At 39.1% G+C, this 25747-nt stretch overlaps 1 protein-coding gene and 1 long non-coding RNA gene across 4 annotated transcripts in view; one reads left to right on the forward strand and one right to left on the reverse strand.

Moving 5' to 3' along the window:
• Window positions 1–463, reverse strand: part of YTHDF3 (YTH N6-methyladenosine RNA binding protein F3) — a 68026-nt gene extending 67563 nt beyond the window's left edge. For 2 of the 3 annotated variants that reach the window (XM_021002185.2, XM_021002186.2), the window contains exon 1: window positions 183–462. Coding sequence is in view for 1 of the 3 variants with exons in the window: in XM_021002180.2 (XP_020857839.1) it covers window positions 183–206 (24 nt within the window). In the remaining 2 variants the exon portion in view is untranslated. Of the gene's footprint in view, window positions 1–182 lie in introns of all 3 variants that reach the window. The other variant, XM_021002180.2, reaches the window with a different exon arrangement.
• Window positions 239–25747, forward strand: LOC144456970 (uncharacterized). Its single transcript, XR_013486217.1, has 2 exons — window positions 239–1037; window positions 25516–25747. It is a non-coding gene; the product is annotated as an uncharacterized LOC144456970 (long non-coding RNA).

The raw sequence follows: 25747 nt of genomic DNA on the forward strand, positions 1-25747 counted from the left end.
TCCACCCCGGCCGGCTCCAGCCCCGGCCCCGAGCAGCGGCACCGCCGGCAGCTGCTGGAGCCCGGCGGGCGGGCAGCACCGTTATGGGACCGGCAGCAGCGGGGAACAGAAACCGGATCTCCACCCCAGGGTGGAAACCCGGGGTGTGGGGCCTCGCCGGGCGGAGGCCTCAACTTCCTCACCTGATCCACGCTAGTGGCTGACATTCTTCACCGCAACCCGAGAGCTGCTGCTGCTGATGCCGCCGCCGCCTGGGCCTCTCCCCGTGTACTCCCAGCCGTCGGCCGCCGCCCTCCGCCAAGTGATTGTCCCTATCGCCGCCGCCGGCTGCGAGGCCAGGAAGAAAGGAGGCTTGCACTGGGGAGACGGAGAGGGGGGCCTCTGCTTTCCGCTTGCTCGTTCCTCTTCTCTCTCTGGCACTCCGCTCCCTGGGTCCACAATGGCGGACAGACTCCCCGTCTCACTTCCGCTCCGAGCAGTCCTGACCTTCCGCTCCCTACTCTGACGTCCGCGCTGACCTCTCTTCTTCCCTCCACCCTCCCGCCACCAAGCCTTGCTCCTCCTCCCCGCCTCCACATCACGTGAGAGGGGCTCCGCAAGGCCTTATTTCCGGAAGCGGAAACAGAATCGCGTCCCAGTGGGACGCACGCGCAGAGACGGGTCTATCTTTCTGTGAGGCCGGGCCGTGTTTGCACTCTAGTTTACTAAACACCCTCCTCCTAGCAGAGAAAGAAGGAACTCTAGAAGATTGAAGCACGTGAGAGACTTGTGGGCGAGGCACGTGGCGGTCTGGTGCGCACGCGCGGCGAGTCGGCGTCTGTGGACGAATCTTATCTGTGTGCAGTCACAGGTCACCTGAGTGCTGTGAGGCGAGGCGAGGCGAGGCAAGACGAGGCAAGACGAGGCCAGGCCCGCGCGTCACTAACTTAGGCCTGTTAGCGGGGCCTGGGCCCGGGGTCGTGGTCCCAGCTGCCCGAGCTAAGCGAGGAGGAGCGGATCGGGTTCCCTGCCCCATTCCCAGCCCCTCTGCTCCTCGGGTAAGTGGGTATAGCCCGGGGGCGGCCGTCCCCCGAAGTTCTTATTAGCGACTGACAAAATTGCCCTGGGGACACAGTGCTGAGGGACGGGGCTGCTGAGGCTAATCGGGTGAACGCCTCGGGGGAGCCCTCAAATTTATGCTTAAGTAACTGGCTCTCCCTGAGACCTGCGGTGCTCGAGCCCCTTTAACCTCTCATTGGGCCCCATGTTCAAAAAAAAAAACCTTTTTGGATGGCCTAATTTTTTTTTAAAAAGTGGAGCCACCCTATTTAGTCAAACTACTGCTTTTTCCCAACTAAGATTTGGGTTAATGATAACACCTTTTGTAGCAATTTCTGATGAGTAAATGCATGTTCTTACAATTTACCTCGTTTGGCCTGTACTACAATCCTGTGAGATAGATGTTACTGCTGGGCCCCGATTAATTTGAAAAAATTAATCCCCTGGAGTGGTTGTATGGATTCGAAGTTGTGATTATGAAAAATATAATTGGTTCCATCACAATGGAAATATGCCGTGTGAATTTGAATTAATGTGACCACATAAGGGAGAATTCATTATTTGCACTAATCTGGACCTCGATGTGTCTGTATATCTCAGGAGTTCTTAATATTTGTGTCATTGGCTGTTTTATTAAGCCTCATGACCCTTTCTTTTCATGTTGTTAGGTAGCCAAGGTGGTGCAGTAGATAGTGTTCAAGTTGGAGGCATGAAGACTTGAATTCAAATGTGCCCTCGGTCCTTTACTAGCAGTGTGAACTTAGACAAGTTACTTAACCTCTCAGTTTCAATTTTCCTTTCTGTGAAATGGGGATAATGATGACACCTAGCTGCCAGGATCCTAGTGAGGATCAAAGAAGATGATATTTGTAAAGTCAGTAATCAGTAAACGTTCAGTGCCTTCTCTGGGCCGGGGTCAGTGAAAATTTTGTTGTATTAACTGCAATAAGAGGAAATGTAAAGTTTAGGTAATAAGACACTAAGTTAGTGTGTGGGTGTTGTTGTGGGAGTTGGGCGGAGGTGAAGAAAGGGGGAGGGCGGTTATGATGCTTTAGTCACTGAGCTATCAAAATCTGGTTTTCAGGCTTTTAACATAGAATTTTCAGTCTGTCTAACACTGCCCCCTTCCTCCATTTTTGGCGGAAAGATTTTTTTTAATTATCCAGTATAAAAGGACTTTAGTCAGACCAGTAGTAGTATTTAGCTCCCTCATACTGCTACCTCTGTGTATCTGGAGTAGTAATCCTTGGTAAGAAGAAACACGTGATGCACACACCTTCCTAATTGTGTGACCAGGTTTTAAAAAGAAAAAATGCCTGTAATCCATTTTGAAACTCCTGAGTTGATAGATGTTAAGAGAGTGAAGTGACCTGCCCAAGATTATGTAAATATAGCTGGACTGCAACCCAGCTCTTAATGAATGAAGATACCAGTACTTTTTTCCCTGTATTACAAAATAATGTAAATACCATGTCTACAAAACATAAAAAGTGTTTGGCATAATTTTCCTGTTAACTCTTATGCGAAAATAAGTAAAATTACCAAAAACCAGATGTTGAATAGCCCGAAATCGTAGTTAAAGAAACTATTTTGTTCTGCTGTTCTTTGGCTTAATGCAAAAGACCCATGAAATTTCCATTGGGATCTTAAAGGTTATTTGGGTCTAGTTTTCCTACTCTGTAGAAAGATTTCCCTCTATAACATTTCTGACCACATCTGACAGCCTCAGATTGAATACTTCTTTGGGGAATAAAATGAGGATTCCCCTTTCTAGAACCACGCCATTGTGAGGCAGATCTCTCTCTTATCTAGTTAAATTCAACCTCCCTCATAAAGTTCTAAGGAAGCTAAGCTGTTGTAACATCAGTCTATTACCCATTATGAGTTGAGTTTTAAATTTGAATGTAACTATTCTGTCTCCTTTTTTTTCCCACCTTACACATTCTCAGTTCCTATAATCATTATATATAAGATGGTTTACAATCACTTTACTATCTTCTAATAATGATCACTTTCCCTGATTCTATATAATTCAGTTTCAACAAACATTTATGTTGACTTAATCAGCAAGTATTCATTAAGCACTGTGGGATACAAATTAAAAGAATGAAGCAATTTTTATTCTTATTGAGCTTCCATTCTAATGGAGAAAACTAGTTCAGTCAATCAGACATTTATTAAGGGCCTACTATGTTCCAGATATGGTACTAAGTACTGAGAAAGGGGTAAAAGATAGTCCTTGCCCTAATGGAACTTACAGTCTAATGGGGTCAAGAAAATGCTAACAAGCATATTCAAAGCAAGTTTGTTGTGTGATGAATAGGAAATAATTAAGAGGGGTTGGGAATGGCTTCCAGTAAAAGATGGGATTATAGTTTCAATGTAAAAGGAAGCCTGGGAGATAAGTATACAGAACCAAGTAGGGAAAGCATTCCTGGCCTTGGGAAGCCAGAGAAAATGCCTGGAGCTGTCTCCATAGGATTTCTTGTTCATAGCCTGGAGACCAGTGGCACTGGATTGAAGAGTACTTTGTGGGAAATAAGGGTCTAAGAAGACTGGAAAGGTAGGAGGGGACTAGGTTATGAAGGCCTTTGAATTCCAAGTAGAGGATTTTGTATTGACCCAGAAGGTGATAGGGAGTCACAGAAATTGGAGCAGGAAAGTGACATGGTTGGACCTACACTTTTGGAAAACCATTTTCATGGCTGAATGGATGATGGGTTTGAGATGGGGACAAGAGGCAGGCCACCAGCAGGCTGCAGTAGTCCGGATGTGAACTGGTGACAGCCTAAACCAGGATGATGATGATGACCTTGTCAGAGGAGAAAAGGGAGCACATTCAAAAGATGTTTCAAAAGTGAAACCAACAGGCTTTGGCAAGAGCTTGGTTAAGGAGGATATAAGAGAGTGAGTATTCAAGGATAACTCCTAGATGGTGAGCCTGAGGGATGGGAGGATAGTGTTCCGCTCTACAGCAGTAGAGAATGCAGAATGTAGGGAGAGTTTGGCAGGAAGATACTGAGTTCTGTTTTGAACATGTTGAGTTAAGATGCCTACCAAACATCCATTTTGAGATATCTGAAAGGCAATTGGAGATGTGAGATTGGAGGTCATCAGAGGTTGGGGCAGGATGGTAGATTTGAGAATCATTAGAATTTAGAGATGGTAATTAAATCCATGGGAGCTGATGAGATCACTGAGTGAAGTAGTATAGAAAGAGAGGAAGAGAGGGCCCAGGACCCCACCCAGTGGGACACCTATAGTTAGAGGTCATGGTTTAGATGAGGATCCAGCAAAGGTGCCTAAGAAGGTTCAGTTGGGTAGGAGAAAGTGGTGTCCCAAAAACTTAGTCATCAACAGTGTCAATGTAGTTCAGATAAACTTACGTACAGAGCTGAACAGTTTGTATTTTTTTTCTCACAGCAGTAGGAAACCTCTGAAATTAGTTGATTAAGGGAGTGATAGTGAGATCTGCTCTTAAGAAAAATTACTTTGGTAATAGTGTATAGAATGAATTGGATTGGTAAGAGACTGGAGTCAGGGAGACCATCAGGAAGCTGTTGTAACAATTCTCAGCCAGAGGTGTTGAGGGCCTGTAGTAGCTGAGTGAATATAGAGAAGGGGGTGAGATGAGAAATGTCATAAGATAGAAATGACAAGATTTGCAAACTAGTTGGATGTGTGAGATGAGAGACAATGAGAAGGCTAGTATAACTCCAGGATTGTGAACCTAAAACAGTGGAAGGAGAATGGTGCCTCCAAAAAAAATTAGCAAAGTATGTAAGAGGGAGGATTAGGGGGGAAAGATAATGAGTTTAGTTTTGGACATGTGGAGTCTAAGGTGTCTGGGAAATCTGGGTTGAAATATCCAGTAGCCAGTCGGTAAAGGGCTGAAGCTTAGGGACATAGCACATAGTAATTAAACAGTTAAACCTCTGGAAACTGATGAGGTTGTAGAGAGAGAAAGAGTATAGAGGAAGAAGAGAAGAGAATCCAGAGCAGAACCTTAGGGAACACCCACTGTTGGGTGGCATGACACAGCTAATGTGGTAGCAAAAGTAGACTAAGAGTGATCAGACAGGAGATGAACCAGGAGACAGAAGTAAAATGAAAACCCGGATGTGAAAGGGTATCCAGAAGAGGGTTATAACTAATATCAAATGCAACAAATAGGTTCGAGCAGTGTTATAATTGAGAGAGATGATCAGATTTGTCAGTTGAGAGCATTGCTGAAGCTAGGGAAAGTTGTTGGGATTGATCGAAGAGGTTGTTGAAAGCCAAATTAAAAAGGGTTGAAGAGTGAGTGAGAAGTGGAGGCACTGAATGAATACAACTTTTTCAAGAAGTTTGGCCTAGCAAGGGAAGAAAGCTATGTAGGATGACAGACCTAGTGCAGTTTTTTAAAGATAGAGTGCTAAGATTCAGTGCAGGGTTTGTTTGTTGTTTTAAGGGTAGGGGAAACTTGGGCATGTTTGAAGACAGTTGGACAAGGAACCAGGTGAGAGAGAAAGATTGAAGATTCTAGAGCAGGATGAGGATTGAAGGATTCTAGGAGGTATGGTCATATAGGGGTAGGGGAATGTCAGAGTTTATACTAAGGGAAGTGAATCACTTGTGGATAATGGCAAGATCTAGTATGTGGCTAGTATACTGAAAGAGTAAATGAATGTCATCCCTAAAATGAGATGTGTAAACATATTCCAGCAGTGATTTGATTGGTATGGAGTACAGTAGGACAATTGTTACCTATGAATTAGACACTATTTCTCTTAAGGCAACTTAAATTTTTAGGTACATCATGCTTTTGATTGATATTAAATTTATTGCTGAGAGGAAGCACAGTGTAGAGGATTGGCAGCAGGCCTTGGAATTAAGAAAACTGGGTTCAAATCCCACTGGCACTGACTCTGTGACCCTGGGCAAGTCATTTAGCCTCTAAGTGCCCTAGGCAGTTCCCTAAAACTATACATTACAGAACAGTTACTGATACAGCCTGCACCAATAGTGGCATTTTCCCTGCTTGGATTTGCTCACACCTGTAAGGTTAAGGAGCCCCCGAAAAAAAGCTTACGATTGGCTAGTTACGAGCTAGAAATCTTTTAGCATAAACTGTTCAGGCCATTTGTTCCTAATCCCATATCTATACATATGAGGTTTGGTTGTTTTTTAACCTTAAAGTAGTGCTTGACATTTATTCCTCTTTAATTTAGTGAGCTTCTACTCTGATGCCACATGTGACACCATGTTCCCAAAGGTTATATTAATGAATTATAAGTTCTGTCAGGGCCTATCATCCTGAAGAACTTCTGTTATGGACCTAGTAATAAACTGTATACCTGTATACAAGAGCTCATCAACCAAGTCCACTGCAGTGTGAAGAATTTTTCAACCACATCATCTCTTGAAGACTCAAGTTGTGTAGGGTTACAAACTGTACTGAGTGGAGGAAGTACTCAAGCTAATAAAATCATGGATCCTTGAAATACTGAAGTAAATTTTGTCATTTTAACATAGTGGTCCAGGCTATTGAATCCTGATTTTGTCATTTTTTGTATTAATCTTCCTTTCTCAAATTTGATTGACTTGCTTTCTCCATTATTGACCAAATCATTAAAAAATAGACTTGATATATAGTTTATCCCAAAAGTCTTAGTGCAGTTTTATACTTCAGCAGCATACTAAGACTTTTGGGACATTGTGTACTACTTTGAAGTTAATACTAAACTCTTAATGAAAAGAAAAATCATCATGTATATAGAATCCACCTAATCCCATAGGACATTTCAAATTTATATACTTAGAAATATAAGCAGCCTTCAATACTTACATTTATGTTAGCCAGTTGTGACCTCTTATAGCAGCATAGAAATAATAGCTATGTTTTATATAGGAAGTTAAGTTTTGCAATAGCAAATTACATGCATGATTTCATTTTATTAGAACTTTGTTTTTCTGGTATTTTCTTGTACAGTATTATCCTTTCTCCCAGTCTTATTGTGGCCCCACTGCCAGTCTTTCTAGAGTTTTTCAGTTACTATGAACATAGTCTCTATCTAGTGAATTTCTTCACCGTTGGCATTAGTGAAGGAAGAGGTAGTGCTTGTGACCCAAAGTAATGAAACTGGTTTTCTTGTGTGTCTGGAAAACTGGCTCCAAAAGGGAATTTCTTTTAATTAAAAAAAGGTATAAGAAAAGTCACTTTTTAATTTAAAAAAAACTTGTTTATATACACATACCAAACCATTGTAGTCTTTTTTAAACTAATTGATAAAAGAAAAAAGCAAGAGTCTAGTGAGGGTTGCAAGCCATTAGTATTAAAGCAACATATAGAGTCACAGGTGAGATGTAAAGAGCTTTTGATTTTCTGGTTTCAGATTCACATTCAGCCTTGATGTTGAGATTTTTCTGATACTGTAAGATACCAACTGGTGATAGATGAAGTAATTAAAAATTCAGTGATAGGCTTGATTCATACATTTTAAAGAGAGATATAGGCCTTGTGCTATCAGGGTGTTAAGTGAAGTTGCAGGTGCTAGCAAAATAGCAACTGAAGGGCTAGCACAGAAAGATCACCAACTTGATTTTCTGAGGCCTCTGTTTATTATACAAAAATTTAAAATAATGAAACATACCCATTTCTCAAAAAAACCCTATGTCTTCCCAAAGTTGCCTGTCCAAATTTGCCCATGGAAATCTTTGTATGACCCTTGTGGTGTTCCTTTATTTTCTCATATGGTTGAAATGGTATGTATTAGGAAGTAAAAATAAGAACTACTTATCTGTGTAACCTTAGGCAAATTGCTTAACTTCTTAGGTTTCGTTTTGTTTTCCCATCTGTAAACTCCTTATTTTCCTCATCAATGATGTGATTGGACAGGAGAGCCTCTAAGGGCCTTTCTTTAAACCTTTTGAACTTATGAAATGATCTTATGAGCTTTATACAGTAGATCAGAATTGCATAATTTTAAAAAGTTTAATTGTTATTGATTTGTTTCCTTGTTGGGCATTTGATACATAATATATCATTTATAATTTACTAAATGGTATCTGTAATGTTTTCAAGAAGTAGAAAATATCGTATTCAGATGCTTCTGAAGTTAGATCTAATTTAATCTACAGCATGATTTCCAGGAATATAACATATCTTTTTAGTGGAAAGAATAACTTGAATCAAATGAGATTCATGCCTTCCAAATTTCTACAAATGTTTTCAATAAGAATATGCATCTATTGTAATATTTAAAAAATTTAAATCTGGAATTCTTTGCCTCAGTGTTTGACAAGACTTTTAATAACTGTCGTGGAAAAAAATGGATTTTTTAAGTTTTGTCATTCAAAACTAATTTCCAGAAGTTGAAAAAAAAGTGTGTGTTTTCTCAGAATGTTGAATATTAGGAAGAACTAAATTGTGTTATTTGTTGGCATTGAGTATAGAAAATGCCTGAAAAAATTACCCAGAAAACTGTTCCTTGTAATGAACCTTGTTCTTCAGATAAATTAATCATCCGTTACTGTTAAATATCAGTGAAGTACATATTGAACATCATGTACATTTTCTCCATTGTTTGAGAATCTTTAAAAAAAAAAACCAAAAGATTTACCAGGAATGGGAATAAAACCGTCCTTCAGGGTTTTTTTACACTTTATTATCTATATTAATTTCTACATACATTGGCTTATTTGCTGTTGCTCATACACCGTTCCCCCCTATGTAGAATGCACTCTCTCCCCACCTCTGCCTCTTGGAATCCCTAGCTCTCTTCAAACCTCAGTTTAAGTACTACTTCCTGTAAGCCTTTCCTGATTGTCCTATTTGCTTTGAGCTCCCACCCCTTCCCCCAAATTACTTTCTCTTTACATATTTGTACTCATTTCCCCAGTGAGCTTCTTAGAGACAGAGACTTTTATTTTTATCTGTGTTCCCAGCACCTTACAGTGCCTGACTGAATAAATCAGTCTCTCTCTCTCTCCCTCCCTCCCCCACTTCCCCCCCTTCCCCCCTTCCTACGCAGAGACACATATACGTGTGTGTGTGTGTGTGTGTGTGTGTGTGTGTGTGTGTGTGTATATTACAATCAAGTTTTAAGCATCTAATAAAATGCCAGGTCTTGTGCTAGGTAGTGGGTATACAAGTACGAAGAATGAAACTCTGTTTGCAGTAAAGCTTATATTCTCAGAGGAGACAAGTACATATAAAAAAAGTATATGGCATACATATGAATGATGATGGGTGATGAGGGCCAGAACTAGAGAGGTAAGAGGTGTGGAGGAAGGAATTGGATACTTGGGGTTAGGAGCTGAAGTTTATACCAAGAATGCAAACATCAGGAACTAGGAGGCAATGGTGATCTCAGGCAAAATAGGAAAATCGCCTACTTTTCTCTCCCAGGTTTTAGGGAAAAGATAATGCCAAAAGATAAAAATAAGCCAAGTTTGAAATGTTCCTGCAATACCTAATTTGAAGGCTCCACAAGGTAATTGGTGATGAGAAATGAGGTCTGATTATGTGTGTTTGGGAGTCATCTGCATAAAGGTGACATTTGAACCAGTGAGAGTTGGTGTGGTCCCTGAGTATGCTGGAGAGAAAAGAGGTGTGGCTCTGTTTAGAGCCTTGGAGTATAATATGTTATGGAGTATGAGGTGATGATAAACCAGCAAAAGTACCTAAGAAAAGAGATTAGATAAGGAGGAGAGCTCAGAGAGCAGAGGGTGTCCATGCAAGAATATAGTCAGTGTCAAATGCTTCTGAGTAGTCAATACTAATTAAAATAACCTATTCATCAAAGTTTAGAGGAGGAGAAAATCAGGGATTATGTCAAGGGAGTGAAATGTAGCAAAGGAGAAAAGAAGGAACTCAGTAAATTGTCTGAGTTTTCTTAGTAAATGTGAGGGGAACACTTCAACTGTGAGAGTTGGGGGGGGTGCGTGATGTGAGATTTGAAACAGCTGCTGTGGAGAGTGAGCCAGAGAATCAATTAGAGGGAATATAAGAATTATGTTGTTGCTATGAGGATTCAATTAACATTAGGTAACCTAAATTTGTGGTGGATTCTGTTGGCATAATTGTGATTTCCGCTCACTCCATTCAACAGCATTGTTCTTGTTTGGCCTTCGTTCTTGAAGAGACCATGACATCAGGAAGCTGATGCCATGACTTGCAAGTGAATTGGATTTAAGTGAGACAGGGCTGTGCAAAGTCACCAGCCTCACTTTCTCCTCCAGAGTCATCTGGGTCAAGTGGCAAGATATAGATCATGACAACTGAAGATGGCCCCCTGATGCAATGGGAGACTTTGGCCTTTTTTTTTTTTAATGGAATTAATAAATATTCCTTCTCTCTCTCCAAGAGTCATCCCTTTTAACAATTCTATTTAAACAAAAAAGAAAGAGGGAAAAAAAATTGTGCAAACCGATCACATTAAAAAATAATTGACGTTATTTACAGACCCGCTTTGCTCTCTTACTAATTGATTAACCGACCTCTTTTCCCCCAAACCATTTCTTAGCTCGTTTGTGTTCTCATTTGCTGTATTTGAAGTAGTTGAATACAAGGTAGCAGTTGGGGTGAATAGGAAAAGCTTCATGCAGAAGGTGGCATGGGGGCACTAGTTGAGATGGAGAGGAGATTCTCAGCCTGGTAATGAAGTCATATGAAGAGGAAGAGAGAGTTAGGAGCTGGCAGATGACTGCCATAAGGTTGTGTATTGTATGATAAATTTGGATAGGTTGAGCCTTAAGAAGAAGGTGCCGAATAATGGTAGTATAAGGAGAGGAGTTGTGATATGAGAAAACTTTCAACTACTACTGCAAGAGATGGCCAGGAGTTGTGTCACAGAGGTGGGAAGAGGGAGCCAACTTTCTGTAAGTACCAAAAGATAGGAGTACACGAGGAAAAGGTTTAAAATTAAGGTAAGTGTATTGATTATGGAACTAGAATTTAAGAGAATATTGGAAGGCTGTGGTAGAGCTTAGGCAGGTGGCATAAGAGAACTCTTAGATAATTAGAGACCAAACATTACAAAGATGTGGGAGAATAAGGGGTGATAGGTGTTGGGTAACTGTAGGGGAGAGATTTGACAGAGTCGAAGTGTATCCCAGCAGCTCCTTTGAGGATAGTAGATAAATAGAATGATCCCTGATTTGACTCCATTTTAAGTGACTTAAGTCTGTCCTTGCCTTATGTGGTTTTTTTGGGAGGAGGACCCACAGACTACCTACTATGCTAATAATTCCCAAAAGAACTCCTCTAAGGTAGTTAAAATCATGCTATCCATTCTCCATCTCTCAGAACTGGCACTTAACTCCTATCTGGCTCCCTGGCAAATCTGTTGCTGTGCTTACTGCCGCATTAGGCTTTCTGATAGTTCTATAGGCTGGTGCCAAGTGACTGGCAGTGTGTACCTATACCCAATTACTTTTTAGTACTTCCTATTCTTAGAGTCCTTGGCTTCCTTCAAAGCTTAGTTTTTTCTGATCCTCTACCTCCATTGCTAGTGCCTTCCTCACCCTCCTTCAAAAAAAAAATTACTTTAATGTGTATTTTATATCATGTGTACATGCTTTTCCTTGAATAAAATATAAACTTCTTGACAGCAGAGATTTTCATTTTTTGCCTCTGTGTTCCCAGGGCCTAGAGCAAAAGTGTTTAATAAATCTTTATTAATAAATAGAGAGTTAAAGACCTTTGTAAACCTTGAAGAGCTGCATATTGTTATTTCCCAACCCTATCTCTTAACTCTGTGCATTTTCTCTGGCTGTTCCCCATGCCTAGAATGCTTTACTTCCTCCACTCCAACTACTGACTTTACTAGCTTTACATCCCAGCCAAAATCCCACCTTGTACAGGAAGCCTTCCCCAACCCCTCTTAATTCCAGGGCCTTCCTTTTGTTAATTTTCTAGTTATCTTGTATATAGCTTGCTTTATATTAGCATTTGTTTGCATCTTGTCCCCTACGTTCTGTTGTAACCTCCTTGAGGACTGGGACTGTCTTTTGCATCTTTGTATCCCCAGCACATAGCACAGTGTCTGGCACAAAGTAGTTGCTTAATAAATGTTTATCAATTGGTTTATATTTCTGATCCTGTTTCTACCCACTGAAATCAGTCAATGGGCATTTATGAAGTATCTGCTGCCATGGCATTAAGTGCCAGGTGTTAAGCACTGGAGATACAAAGAAAAAACTCTAACAGTCTCTTCTCTGAAGAATATGTTGGGGGAGACAACGTACCCATATATAAGTATATAGAGAATAAAAACAAAATAAATACAAAGTGATCAGAGAGAAAGAACCATAGCAGTTAGAATTAAGAAAGGCTTCATGTAGAAAATGGTGCTTGAACACCATCTCGAAGGAAGAATTGGAAGGAGTATTTATTAACTTCATTAAAAGAAAGAAGGCCAAAGGAAGGAGAAGGATTGCATTCTAGACATAGCAAATAAGTGACAACTAGTATTAAAAAAATAAAAGGCACAGAGATGGGAGATATTTATCATATGAGCAACCATAAGATCATAAAGTGTATTGGTTATGTATAAGGAGAATGAAAAGGTAAGTTGGGACTGACTTGTGAAGGGCTTTAAAAGATAGAGGAGTTTCTATGTGTAGCTAGAAGCAACAGGATGTCTCTGAAGGTTTTTGAGTAGAGAAGTGATATGGTAAGCTATATGACCAGGTTAAATCACTTGTGGAGGATAGACTGGAATGAGGAGAGTTGAGACAGGGAGACCAATTAGGAAGCTAATATGATAGTCTAGGTGAGAGATGATGAGGGCCAGAATTTAGGTTGTGCCTATGTGAGTAGAGAAAGGGATGAATGTAAACAATGTTATAGAGGTAGAAAACTATTTGGCAAAATTAGAATCATGGGATGAAGAAAAGTGAGGAGTCAAGGATAATAATAGGGTTATAAACCTGAATGACTTGAAGAATGGTGGTACCTTTGACAGAAATAGGAAAGTTTAGAAGTGAAATCTGTTTGAGGAAAAGATCATGAGTTCTGTTTGGTATGTGTTGAGTTTGAGATTTCTCTGGGACATAGAGTTTGGAATGTCCAGTAGGCAATGTTGTACAGGACTGAAACTCAGAGATAAGGACTTGAAATATAGGTCTGTGAGTCATCTGCATAGAGTTTATAAATCTGTGGGAGGTGATGAGGCCACCATGAGACAAGAGTGTAGAGAAGGACAGAGCCTTGGGGAAGACCAACTATTGGGACATGACATAGCTGCTGAGCCAGCAAAGGAGACCAAGAATAAGCTGCTAGGTAGATTTCTTTCAGAACCCAGCTCAAATGCCACCTCTGTAAAGACTTCCATCATTCTCCACTCCTTTTGATTCCATTTCCATTGAAAATGAATTTCATTCCACAGAATTGTAATAGTACTCTATACTACTTTCATGCCTTTACTTTGTGTTTTTTTATTGTAATTATTTGTGTATTATGACCTTTAACTATTGAATTGTAACCTTCTTGAGGGCAGTCATGTCACATCTGTTATTTTTTCATCTCCCTCTGCAGCTATATTAGTGCTTTGTGCATAGGAGGCACTTAACCAGCATTGTTGGATTGAGTCAGTTTTGCTGACTCATTGTCTAACCATTCCTTTTCAAATTCCCAACCTTCATTTGGTTTTCAAAACGTACAACTAGAATCATTTTTTTACTCTTCTCTCTTTCTTTCTCCCCCCTTTAAGATTTAAGTGAGGGGGAGGCCTGTGCAAAGTCTAACTTGATTGGGAGGAGGTTAGAGCAGTAATGGGAGGAAGCTATTTACCTGTTGAAATTCATGGCCATAATTCTTTTCCGTTATTGATATTTGATTGACCTAGGTGGAATAATGGAAAGAGTGCTGGGCCTGAAGTCAGGAAGGCCTGAGTTCAGATCCTGTCTTAAATACCGGAGTAGCTGTGTGATCCCAGCCAAGTCATCAAGCTCTTACTGCTTCAGATTCCCAATCAGTAAAATGAGGATAATAATAGCACAGTATTGTGAGAAATAAATGAGATAAAGGTCTCTGCAAACCTTAACAAACTGTATAAATGCTAGTTATTATTAATATTGTTGTTAACTTTGGCCTCAGTGTCTCATTTTTGTTTACTGTTCACTGCTAATTTTATCACAACATTTAACATTTATATAGTTCTGTCTTACAACCCTATCAGATGCTATTATTGTCCTCACTTTTCGTATCAATTTTAAAATGCAAAATTATTGTTTCCATAAATTCTATCCTGCTATTCACTTTCTTGACTGTATTCTCACCAGATAAAATAAAAGGGACCTTTCACTTATAGGCGGAATTTATATTCAGGAAGTACCATTAATATTAACATTAGTAGAATTAACTCACATGCTCACTGACCTTCTGGGTATTTATGCCTACAAAAAAATTGCAAAAGTGTTACAAATGTTCATTTAACATATATTAGGTGTCTGCTGTATAAAAATCAAAGTGTAAGCTATTGAATTACTCATTTTAGTTTTATAAGCAGCATTGTCAAACAAGCTTCCTGTTCTGCCTTACCAGAGCCTGGTACTGCAAACTAGTATAACAGGAGCATCAGTTTTTGAAAGGCATTGCCTGTCAATTCCAGATCTATGAAGTTCCAGAGTCTTAACATTCAGCTCCTCAGAATGGGAACCAAAGATGGGAGGGCATCTACCTCTGGTTGCCAGGTGGCATGGAAGTGCGGAAGCAAAAAGAGTTAACTACAGCTTCAAGGCAGCTTTTTGACACTGTGTCCATTTTGTTTTCTAGTTCCTCCCTTGAATCTTCCCACATCCTCTCTTTTGGATGAGAGTTCACACCTAACTTCCCACCAGGGGTCCTGCAAGCATCCCCATTCAAACTAAGGCCTCCCTGGAAAGCAGACCTGTTGTTTGTGCGCCAAATGGGCTTGTAAAGAGGTTTCTAAGAACATCCCCTTTTCATTCTTAATGTATTATAATACTTTGTTGGAGGATTCTAAGAATAGATTCCTGAATTCTTTGTAACACTGGTAATTGTGAGGCATTTATTTGAAAAATATTTCAAATGAGCTTTTCTGTATGAGAACCATGCTAACTTGGTTCTTCAGTACTGACTGAAGTTTTTGCAAAACAGACTTAAAACTTATTAAATTTAAACAGGTTTGTTGCTTTACATATTCAAATGACTTTTAACCTTTTTTCCCCTTAACTATGTCTGTGACATCTTGCAACATGTAAAAGCTTATCAGAAGCTCTCTATCCTGCTATCTTTGCTAGTCTACGTCTCTTAACAGAGCAGTGATGATCCAGGGTACCTATCTCTCCCTATGGAGTACAAGTCCAGATCTCTTCAATTACAACCTTGGGAAGGTTTTTGAAAGCTATGCAAGACAGTACCTGAATTTTACTCCATTGATACTAAATTATCAGATTGTTTTGGAAGAATCTAAGTACCTTGCAACATTGTTGGCGTAACTAATACAACAATTAGTTATTAAATGTAAGAGAGAATTATTCACTTCTCAAATGCCTAAGCACTTGCCTTAACAATTCCATCTGAAGCATTCCCTGTCTTAACAATCTGAGTGTCTTGTTGGGAGAGACTGTTGGTTGATAGAAAATTGGTTAAAGAATGTGCAAAAATGGGGCTAATATAGCATATCTGTTATATTTAATGTTATACAAAAAATATACTTGCTTATTAATTGAAAGGAATCAAACTGTGAATCGAGCTTCCTGTGACTAATACTTGAAAAATAAAAAATTATTCGTCCTCTCCCATTGTTTCTATTTGCTGATTTATAAGGCTTTCAAGATTTTCATGATTATGTCGCTATAGTTTACAACATTTTATAGGTATAAAAAAGTTACATTTTGAAAACCACCTCCATTGAGATTCTTTTTATTTTTCTATATTATATACATTTATATAGAACACATAGAAATAATTCTGTTTCTATTTTTATTTTGTTTTTATGCTAGTAAGAATTATTTATTTGCCATTAAAAAACATTTAACTGTAATATAGATAAAATACATTTGTATTTCTCCTTTTCATATCACTCTGAGAACTTTGTTATCCTCCTGCTTTTCCTCACTTTTTAGAATTTCAAGTTGTGGGTTAAATAGTGTTAGTTGGGAACTTTAACCACCATTTTAAAAATGTTTCTGTGGGGGAAATGTAATACAGTATGTAGGAAGAACAGAATATTGTTTCAACAAAGCACAACAAGAAAGAAACAGAGACTTGGTAAAAGCTTATATCACTGGCTGTCCATCTAGGGGCAAGAATGGATAATGGATTTAACCAGAATCTCATCTTTATAGCAGATGCATTTGGTACCGTTTGGTAAAAAGAGAATGCTGCGATTTAAAGGATACTTTTCTTTCTCATTAGAAAGGTAGAGAGGAGGAGGAAGAGGAGAATACAGAGGTGTGATCGTTTTATGTGAGAGTCATTCATGACACAGAAGAAAAGGACCTAGATGCACTTTTCTGTATTTGCTGTATCCCTGTTAGCTATCAGTCCATATACTGGAAACGTGAGAAGACATATGCATGGTACCCAAATATAATATCTAACATTTATATAGCATTTAACAGTTTTGTAAAGCTCCATACATATTATTATTTCATTTTATCCTCATTATAGTTTCTGAGATAGGTGCTATTATTATCCCTATGTTACAGATAAGGAAACAGACTCAGTGACTTGCCCAGTATTACACAGTCAATAAATGTCAAAAGTAGGATTCAGACTAAGTCTTTCAGACTCCTAGTCTAACACTCTATCCACTGAATGCTTAGCTGCCCACTAATGATTAACTGCTAACTTGCAAGTAGAGTGAGCATATCCATAGAATTTCATTTGTCATATTGCTTAAGGCAAAGAGGGAAAACACTCTGCAAGCAAATCTTTAGGCTACTAATCTTAGCTGTAAGTCTGGAATAGGATTATACATGGCATTGAAGGGACTTCAGAAGGCATCTAATCAAACTTCATTTAGAGATTAGGAAACTGAGGCCCAAGGTGATTAAGTGACTTGCCCAAAGTCATTTAAGTATTAGGTGTCAGAAGTGGGATTTGAACCCAGGTCCTTTGACCAAGTCATATAATTATGCTTTGTGATGCCATCAGGTATGGGCTCTGGGTCACAGGGAGGGTTGGAGCACTGCCAGGGGCCTGTAGCAGCCCCTCTTCTGCAGATGGCCCACTATGGGGTTGACCTGAGAAGGAGTAAAAAACGTAATGTCATAATTTTTTTATAGTAGTTTGACCAAATGTTGATTTCTTGAATCTAAGAAGCCGTATTTTATCAGGAATAAGGAGGGGGGGGAGAGAATTATTGTAATGGAAAGAACATTACACGGAGTCAGAATCAGAGCTGAAAGGAACTTCAAAGCACCTCTAGTTGTCCAGTCCATACCTTTCTAACACATCTGAAAATTCATCATACGATACTTGGTTTGTTTTTTGTTTTGGGGTTTCTTTTTTTAGACCTCTAATGATAGTAAACCAACTAGCCCCTTAGGCAACCCATCCTACTTTGGAATAATTCTGCTAGTGAAACTTAGATTTACATCAGCTAAATTGCCCTGTCTTTGCAGGTATTTTACTTTTGCCTTCTGAAGCCAAGTTGAACAAATCTAATCCCACTTCCACTTGATGGCCTCTCAGTTCCTTGAAGACAGTTCTTTTCTTGTCCAGACTGATCATCCCCATTTCATTCAGCCATTTCTCTTGTGACATGATCTCAGGAATATTCACCATCCTGGTTGGTCTCCTGACTGAGGCTTTTTGTTATTCTTCACTTGAATCCCAGCTCTGCTACTTACTATCTTTAGTACCTTGGACAAAACATTTAAACTTTCTGGGCCTCAGTTTCCTCAACTATAAAATGTGGAAATTGAACTCAGACTTATTCCAGGGACTTAACTCACAAACTTCTTGGCCCTCATCTGTGCAATCAGTTCCAACACTGCATTCTGTCACTGTGCTGTCTGCTATTAACAACTAAGGTAACTAACCTTTTAACCTTTCATCATCAGGGATGCAATGAGGACAACCACTACTGGGGATCAAGGAGGCACTCTATATCACTAAAGGTTTGGCCAGAGCCCATAGCCCCAGCCTCTCTCTGGGAATTTGTTGGAGAATTAGAGTGAAATCAAGTGACTATTGCCTGAGAACAAAATTCTTCTTCACCATACAGCCCTCTGGTCCATTGTTATTATTATCAGTTACCCTTCCTGACACCAGTATCTCAGGAATGGTAATGGATAGGTATAGAGAAAGAAAATCAAGTCTACAAGCATTTATTAAGCATTTATGTGCCAGGCACAAATACTAACTGTTGGGAATATAAATACAAGTAAAAACATAGTCCCTGACCTCAAGACCTTGGCTTAATTCTGATGGGGCAAGGTAACATAAAAGGTAGGGGTAGGTACAGATTAAACAGATGAAACTTTGCCATGCCTGGAAGTTAGAAGTAAAGTCTGGTACATAGCTGACTGAGGCACCCTCCTAAATGAGATTTCTAGGAAGAACCATCAAATCAGAGAGATAGGCTTAGGAGTGGAGGTACTTCCAATGTGGGGAATTTAAGGGCTGGAATGAGCTTCAGAATGAAGAACTGTGGCCTGATAGTAGAGAAGTCAGGAATGCCTGCTGGAGAGGAATGAAGTGGCTTCCCCAGGATTATGCTAACCTTCTCCACATGTGACCTTCCTCGTAACTATTACTCTGCATTTGTCTGTACCCTCTGATGATCAGATAAATATGAGGACTAGCAAATTCCCACTTCCTGCCCCCCAAGCCCAAGGTTGCCCTTTGCTGAGATGAGAATGTCTACCTGTTGTTACCTCTTCCACATTCTTATCCCTCTCCAACTCATCTCTACCGCTCCCCATTACCTCAGCCATCTCCTTCAACTATTCTTATATTTTTCCACCTTGTGCTCACACTTTCTGATCTACCAGATAAGAGTTATGTGGATTATATGAAGTTCATTCACCCTCCTTGGCAGTGACAAGAGCTGTAGAAGAATGCACAGCAGTGGTGTAAGTGTAGAAAATCATGGTTAGAGAAACAAGAAGTGTGAAAGGATAAGGCATGAGAGGCATTGATATAAGCAAGTTATTCAAGGGTTTGGATAGAAAACTACTCAGCCTTTTGGTACTCAGTCATCTGAGATGTACTTCCTATGATTACTTCTTCATCATCGTAGCTAGCATTTATAAGCATCTCCTGTGTGCCAGACTTTGTACTAAGCACTTGATAAATTTTAGCTCATTTGATCCTCACCACAACCCTGGGAGGAGGATACTATTATTGTCCCCATTTTGCAGAGGAAAACAGGTTAAGCGACTTTGTCCAATGGCACACAGGTAGTATTTGAGGCATTGGGAGAAAAAGAATAGGTATTGTTCTCCAGCATTGATGGAGTTTATAGTATAGTAAGAGGATTAGATATGTTATACAGATAACTATAATATGCAGTATAACATGATAAGTTTGTTAGGTGCAAAATAGAATGCAATGTCAGAAATAAATTACTGATGGGACATCAGGACAGGATTCATGGAGGAAATAACTTTACATGATGAATGTGAATTCAAAGGTAAATAGGTAAATGAGCTACATACATTTAGGGTCCAATAAATAAGGGAATGCATCTGGAAAGAGGATGAGGAGCCAATAGAGACAGAAGGAGCAATTAGAGTGGTTAAAAGAAGAACCAGTAAATAATATTGCAGAATCATGTATAGGAGAGAATATCTAACAGGAAGGAATTGTTGACATTGTCGGATATTACATTAGTACAGGAATTAGGAAAACACTATTGGATTTGATGACTAGCAGATCATTGGATTACCTTCGAAAGAAGGTGGATGCTTCTGACCTCATAATTTGCTTTGAAAATAGTTTTTGGGAGAGAAGTGGGGATAAATTTATTGAAGATTAATGACAGAGGGAATGATTGTTGAAGCAGGGTTTTGAAGAGATTAAGTAAATTGGAGCTAGAGGGCAGGATAGGTATTGTTTTATACATTTGTTTTCCCAACACCTATCGTATTTCTTATATACAGTAGACATTGAAATAAATGTTTGTTGAATTGACCTGTTTTCTAGATAGCCTTGTGCAGATATAAATGCTATGAGTAATTGCTGCCCCCCTCTGGATTGTTGCATACTTTCAAATTTTTCTGTACTCACTGCTCCCTTACCTACCATAGGCTTTGCCTTAATATCTCTAGATGTGTAAGGTTATTTCACACTATATATGTAGATTCACTGCAGTCCCTGGTGCCCTGCCTCTAACCCAAGGGAATAGAAGAAGCCCTAGATTAATAGCTTTTCTGAGTATCAAATGACCATGCTATTAGTCCCACTCTTCCCCTCTTCCTGAATTCTGATAACGGCGTTCTTGCCATAAAATAAGAGCACTATAGATGCAAACTGAATGTTGTGCCACTAAAAATACTAGCCAATGGAAGAACAAGGTAAAGCTGCTCAGTGGTAAAGGAAGAAGGATTGTTGGTGAGACTGAATTGAAGAACTTATTATACCAGCAATAACATCAAACTTCCCTAGCCACCCAGAGGTCAACAGGAAGTTTTTTTCTTAAATCAGACCTTTGTTTTCATAGATGATTGCTTTCTCCCTCAGTTTCTTGACCATTGCCGCCTTTCCATACTATATCTTGGCAACCCAGCCCACATGTTAACTATTTGCTATATGAGTAAGCCTAACTATGAAGAATAAAGTGGTGGTAAATTTTCATTTTTCATATTAACGTTGTATACCTGTAATAAATTCGTTACTCCATGTTCTTGTTACTATTTTAAAATGCGTTTACTTAATCTTTCTTGCCATATAAAAGCAAAATTTAAAATTCAGATTTCAAGAATAAACAAAGGCTTACATTCAGTTTTATATGAAGGGAGAGATTTTTTTGGTGTGCCAATTATAATTAAGGAACATCAGCAGCATAACATTAGTTAACTGAGCAGCATTACCAAGCACAGTGTCATGTATACAAACACCTATGTATATCTAAATATCTGGTCAATTAATTGGTATAATGTGTAGTCCACTGGACTTGGAATCAGGAAGATATGGATTTGAATCCTCCTCAGACCCTCACTATCAGTAAAACTGTTCTAGATCTTACACGTCTAAAATATATCTCCGTAATCCTGGTGTGCCTCAGGATCCCTTTGATTCAGTCTAACCCAGTGATGCAATCAATTTATATTACCCAAAGATTGAGTGAGATAAGTTATATAAAGCAATTTCAAGCATTAAATCACAGTATTAATGTCATTTATGATTTTTTCTTTTAATGAATGAAATGAGTTGTTTTTGTTTTTGTTTTTGTTTCTTTCAGGCAGTTGAGGTTAAGTGACTTGCTTAGAGTCACACAGTAAGAAAGTGTCTGAGGCCAGATTTGAACTCAGGTCCTCCTGACTCCAGGGCTGGTACTCTATCCACTGCACCACCTAGCTATCCCAAGTTTTTTTTTTCCCAAGCTATATATTAGAGTCCTATGTTCTAGTTCACATTCTGCCATAACTAGATATGACTTTAGGCAAGCTTGGGTCTTAATTTCCTCCTTTGCTAAGTGAAGAGGCTTATATGAAGTCACCTCTAAGATTCCTTACAACTCTAAAATTCTACAATTACATTCCTAGAGAGCATTTTTAACCTTTGATAAACACCATGTGCTTGCCTCTCACACTGTGCAATTCTTCATTCCTGAGCCACTCCCTTTAGCTTTTTTTCCCTACTCTAGACTTAAAAACATTTGCTTCCTGTCACTTTCCTTCCTTCTCATGATATTTTCTACTCTTTGAAAATTGTAACCATTTAATAATCTTTTGATGATATTAATGATGTTTTAATGTTTATGAAATGCCTTTAAAGTTCTTCTCCAGCTCTACCCAGTCTTAATTTTTCTGCCTGTATATCATTTTAGCAGATTTTCATATGACACAGAACTGGGAAGGATACATAACAACTTAATGGAGGACAGAGTTGGGATTAAAAAATATCTGAAATAGGTTGGTTGGACTGTAACAAATAAGATAGAGTTTAATAAGAGAAAAATGTAAGGTTTTATGTTTGGAGTTCAAAAAAATCAGTATCATAAATACAAAATGGGATGGGTACAGCTGGACCTAGCAATTCATCTGAAACAATAATCTGGAAGTTTTAGTAGATTTCAAGTTTAATACAGGCCAACAGACAGAAGCTTAAAAAAAAAAACTAATGAAATGTTAAACTGCATCAGGAGGAACATAGTGCATTATAGAGGAAATTTATTGTAAGAAAGAAGAAGACTACAGCACAGTAATCATTTAATAAGCAACGCCAGACACATAGTCCTTTAACAATATTGCTCTCCAAAGTTTATTCCTGGTCCTTTGCTGGCAGAAAGAGGTAAGGGTTCTCCCCTCCTTCCCTTCACATTTTTTCAGTCATTCTTCATGGCTGTAGATACCTATTCTAGCTGGCAAAAAAGAAATTTCTTAGGATTGTCTAGTCTTATGCATGTGAGAGGAAACTCCAGAGTCCTTTTTCCTCTCTCTTTAGACATTACCATTCTCTCTGGCTGTCTTTCTCTTTTTCTCCACTCTCTACCAGTTACCAGCTGTATCATCATTTATTCTCCCTCCTCACTCTAAAGGGAGAGGAAAGAAGATGGGAAGAGATTTCAACACTCTGCTGGAGTTCTTTAATGTCTATCTTAACACTTTAAAAATACTTCTGTATGGCTTTTATTATACTTTTAGAAGCATATAAAACATACATACACATGCATGTATTTATATGTATGTGTCTATGTATATATGTGTGTGTCTATTTAGATATAGATACAGATACAGGGCAGCTAGGTGGCCCACTGAATAGTGTGGGGCCTGGAGTCAGGGAAGAACTGAATTCAAATGTGGCCTGCTCAGACACTTAACTAACAGTGTGACCCCTTGACAAGTCACTTAACGCTGTTTGCCTCAGTTCCTCATCTGTAAAATGAACCAGAGAAGAAAATGGCAAATTGTTTACTCCAATATCTTTGCAAAAGCAACAACAACAAAGACAAAATGGGGTCATGAAGAGTCAAACATGACTGAAATGACTCAATAACAAAATATGTAGATACAAACACACAAATCCTACCCTCTGTCTTCTAACAATCCACAAACATCCCTATCAGAAAGGATAAAAAAAAGTGTATGTTTTGAAAGTACTTTCTCATTGGAAAGATTGGTGGTAGGGAGACCAACTTGGAATTTTAGCAGTGATGCAGTTCTACATGATGAGAGTGGATATCGAGGTGCCACAGTACATAGTGTGCTGGGCTTGGAATCAGCAAGACTCATCTTCTGAGTTCAATTGTGAGCTCAGACACTTAGTAGCTGTGTTACCCTGGGCAAGTCACTTAATCCTGTTTTCCTGTATTCATTTGTAAAGTGAACAGTAGAAGGAAATGGCAAACCATCCGTTATCATTGTCAAGAAACACAAAGTGTTGGACTTAACCAAACAACCAAACAACAAGGGATAGTGAGGAAATAGTGGTCGGGAAAATGTTTTTAAGGAAGCAGTGACAGGACTTGTTGATAATTTGGACATGTGGGGTAAAAGAGAAGGAAGAGTCAAAAGATAAATCCAAGATTCTGGAATAATTGATACTTTTGGCTACAGTGGGATAGTATGGAAAGGAAATGGTTAGGAATGGGGAATGAGTTCAGTTTTCAAGCTATTGAGTTTGAGGTAATAGGATAGTACATCCAAGTGGTTTGAGGATGTTGGAGGTGCTTTTGATGCCAGCATTCTCTTAGTTTAGGTTTGATATTGGGGCAAAATGAGACTCACAAGACATTGACAAAATGACAAAAGGAGGTTTATTTTGTATGATATAGTAAGTATATGTAACAGATACAGGGACACTTAGCTTTTCTGGTCATGAACTCTCTCATCTTCTTATGGAAACTCATCTAATCATGAGGTTAGGTTATTGTGAGAGGCATGGTGGTGACTTGTAATGTTCAGGAATATGCCAATTCCAAGTGGCCTAGATTCACAGGTTTTTTATACCTGTGGGGACTAAGAACCTGCTCAGGGAAAAATGATTCAATCAGGTCCTGAGGGGCAGCTTTGTCTACTTTTGGAGAACATTAATCCCTAGCAGGTAGGAAAGAAGAAAGGCCTGAGCCTACCCCAAGTTGAAGGGGAAGAGAGGGAAGAAACTGCATCAGGGAAAATCTAGAAAATATTAATCTTCTTACTGGAAATTAGGGCTAGAGATATAAATTTAAGACCTATTTACATAGAGCTTATAGTTGACACTATTTTATTCTTTATGTGTGTTTGAAAATATTTGTCATATTTGTCCTTTGATTTCAGGCAGGTTCTGTGAACTTGGAAGAAAGGACATTGTGTTTATCAATTATACAGTTCAAAGCTTCATATTAATATGATATTTCAAGACTTGCAAAGTGCTTTTTTTCAGAGTAAGACTGTGAAATGACTAATACAAGTATTATATTAGTTTTTCAGATGAGAAAATTGAGAGACTTAGAGAATGAATGACTTGCCAATAGCCATAGTTAGTTAGTGTCTGAGGCAGGATTCATCCTGTCTCTCCAGACTCTAAAACTAATGTTCCCTGTACAATTATAGTTCCTTATCTAAAAAGTATTTCCTAAAGGGACAGAGAAATAAAATAATAATAGTTTATACTTAGATAATACTTTGCATGTTTCAAAATGTGAAGCATGTTTCTGGAACTACTCTCTCCCAAACCAGATTGGCAGTGGCAGGCAGGGTCCCCAGGAAATGTCTACTACATCTCTCCTAAGGGTTCTAGGAGAATCTGAGAGGCTAGAGGTCCCACTAGTGTGCTTCCTCCATTGATTATTAGTCTGATTTAATTAGCTTTTAGAAAGGGGGTGTTTATTAAAGGAGTAGAGTAACAACAGTTGGTTCAAAACTACCCACCTAAAAGTCAGTGTCACACTCTCCCACAGTACGTATGAAGTCCAGGAGAATGTGGGCTCAATCTTAGAATAAATGTGGTATAGATAATAACTTGCAGCATCTAGAAGTCCTTTTGCTAGAGTCCTTGAGATAATCCTCTTTGGTATGATACAGCTTTTTGCTGGCTTCCTTATAGTCCTGAAGTTATCTTCCCTTGGTTAGTTTCCTTAGTTTGTCCTTGACTCCCTTTGCAAACATTGCTGCCAGTCTTCCACTTGGGACAGTGCTAAAATACTAGAAGTTCAAATCTTGTGTCGCTAGGGCCACCTTTGATCAAAGTATGAGGGAGGAGACAGAGGATCTGCTCCTTCCTCTAGTAATTCACTCTTAGGGGTTTGGCAGGAACTGTTTCCTCCCTACTGACCATCAGATGGCTAGGTTCTGAACTGGTTGGGTTTTTTGTTTGTTTTGCTTTTGGTAGACTCACAGGGCTTCAGCAAGTCCCCTTACTCTCTCTTCCAGAGTCATCCAAGTCCAGTGGCAGGAAAAAGTCAAGATGACTGGATGGCCCTGGGCTGCAGCTGATGACCTTGACATCTTCAATGTGTGACCAGCCTCTATAAAGGCTCCACAGCCTTGCTTCAGCTGCCTTCATGGCCACTGGAACAAATTGTTCTCATCTACACATTCTGCTGAGAGAAGTCTTCAGTGGACATATGAGCTGACCCTAGAAGGAAGCTAGAGTTTGTAAGAG

Source organism: Phascolarctos cinereus, unplaced genomic scaffold (assembly GCF_003287225.1).
Source record: "Phascolarctos cinereus isolate Bilbo 61053 unplaced genomic scaffold, phaCin_HiC Scaffold_4;HRSCAF=312, whole genome shotgun sequence".
Taxonomy (NCBI): Eukaryota; Metazoa; Chordata; class Mammalia; order Diprotodontia; family Phascolarctidae; genus Phascolarctos; species Phascolarctos cinereus.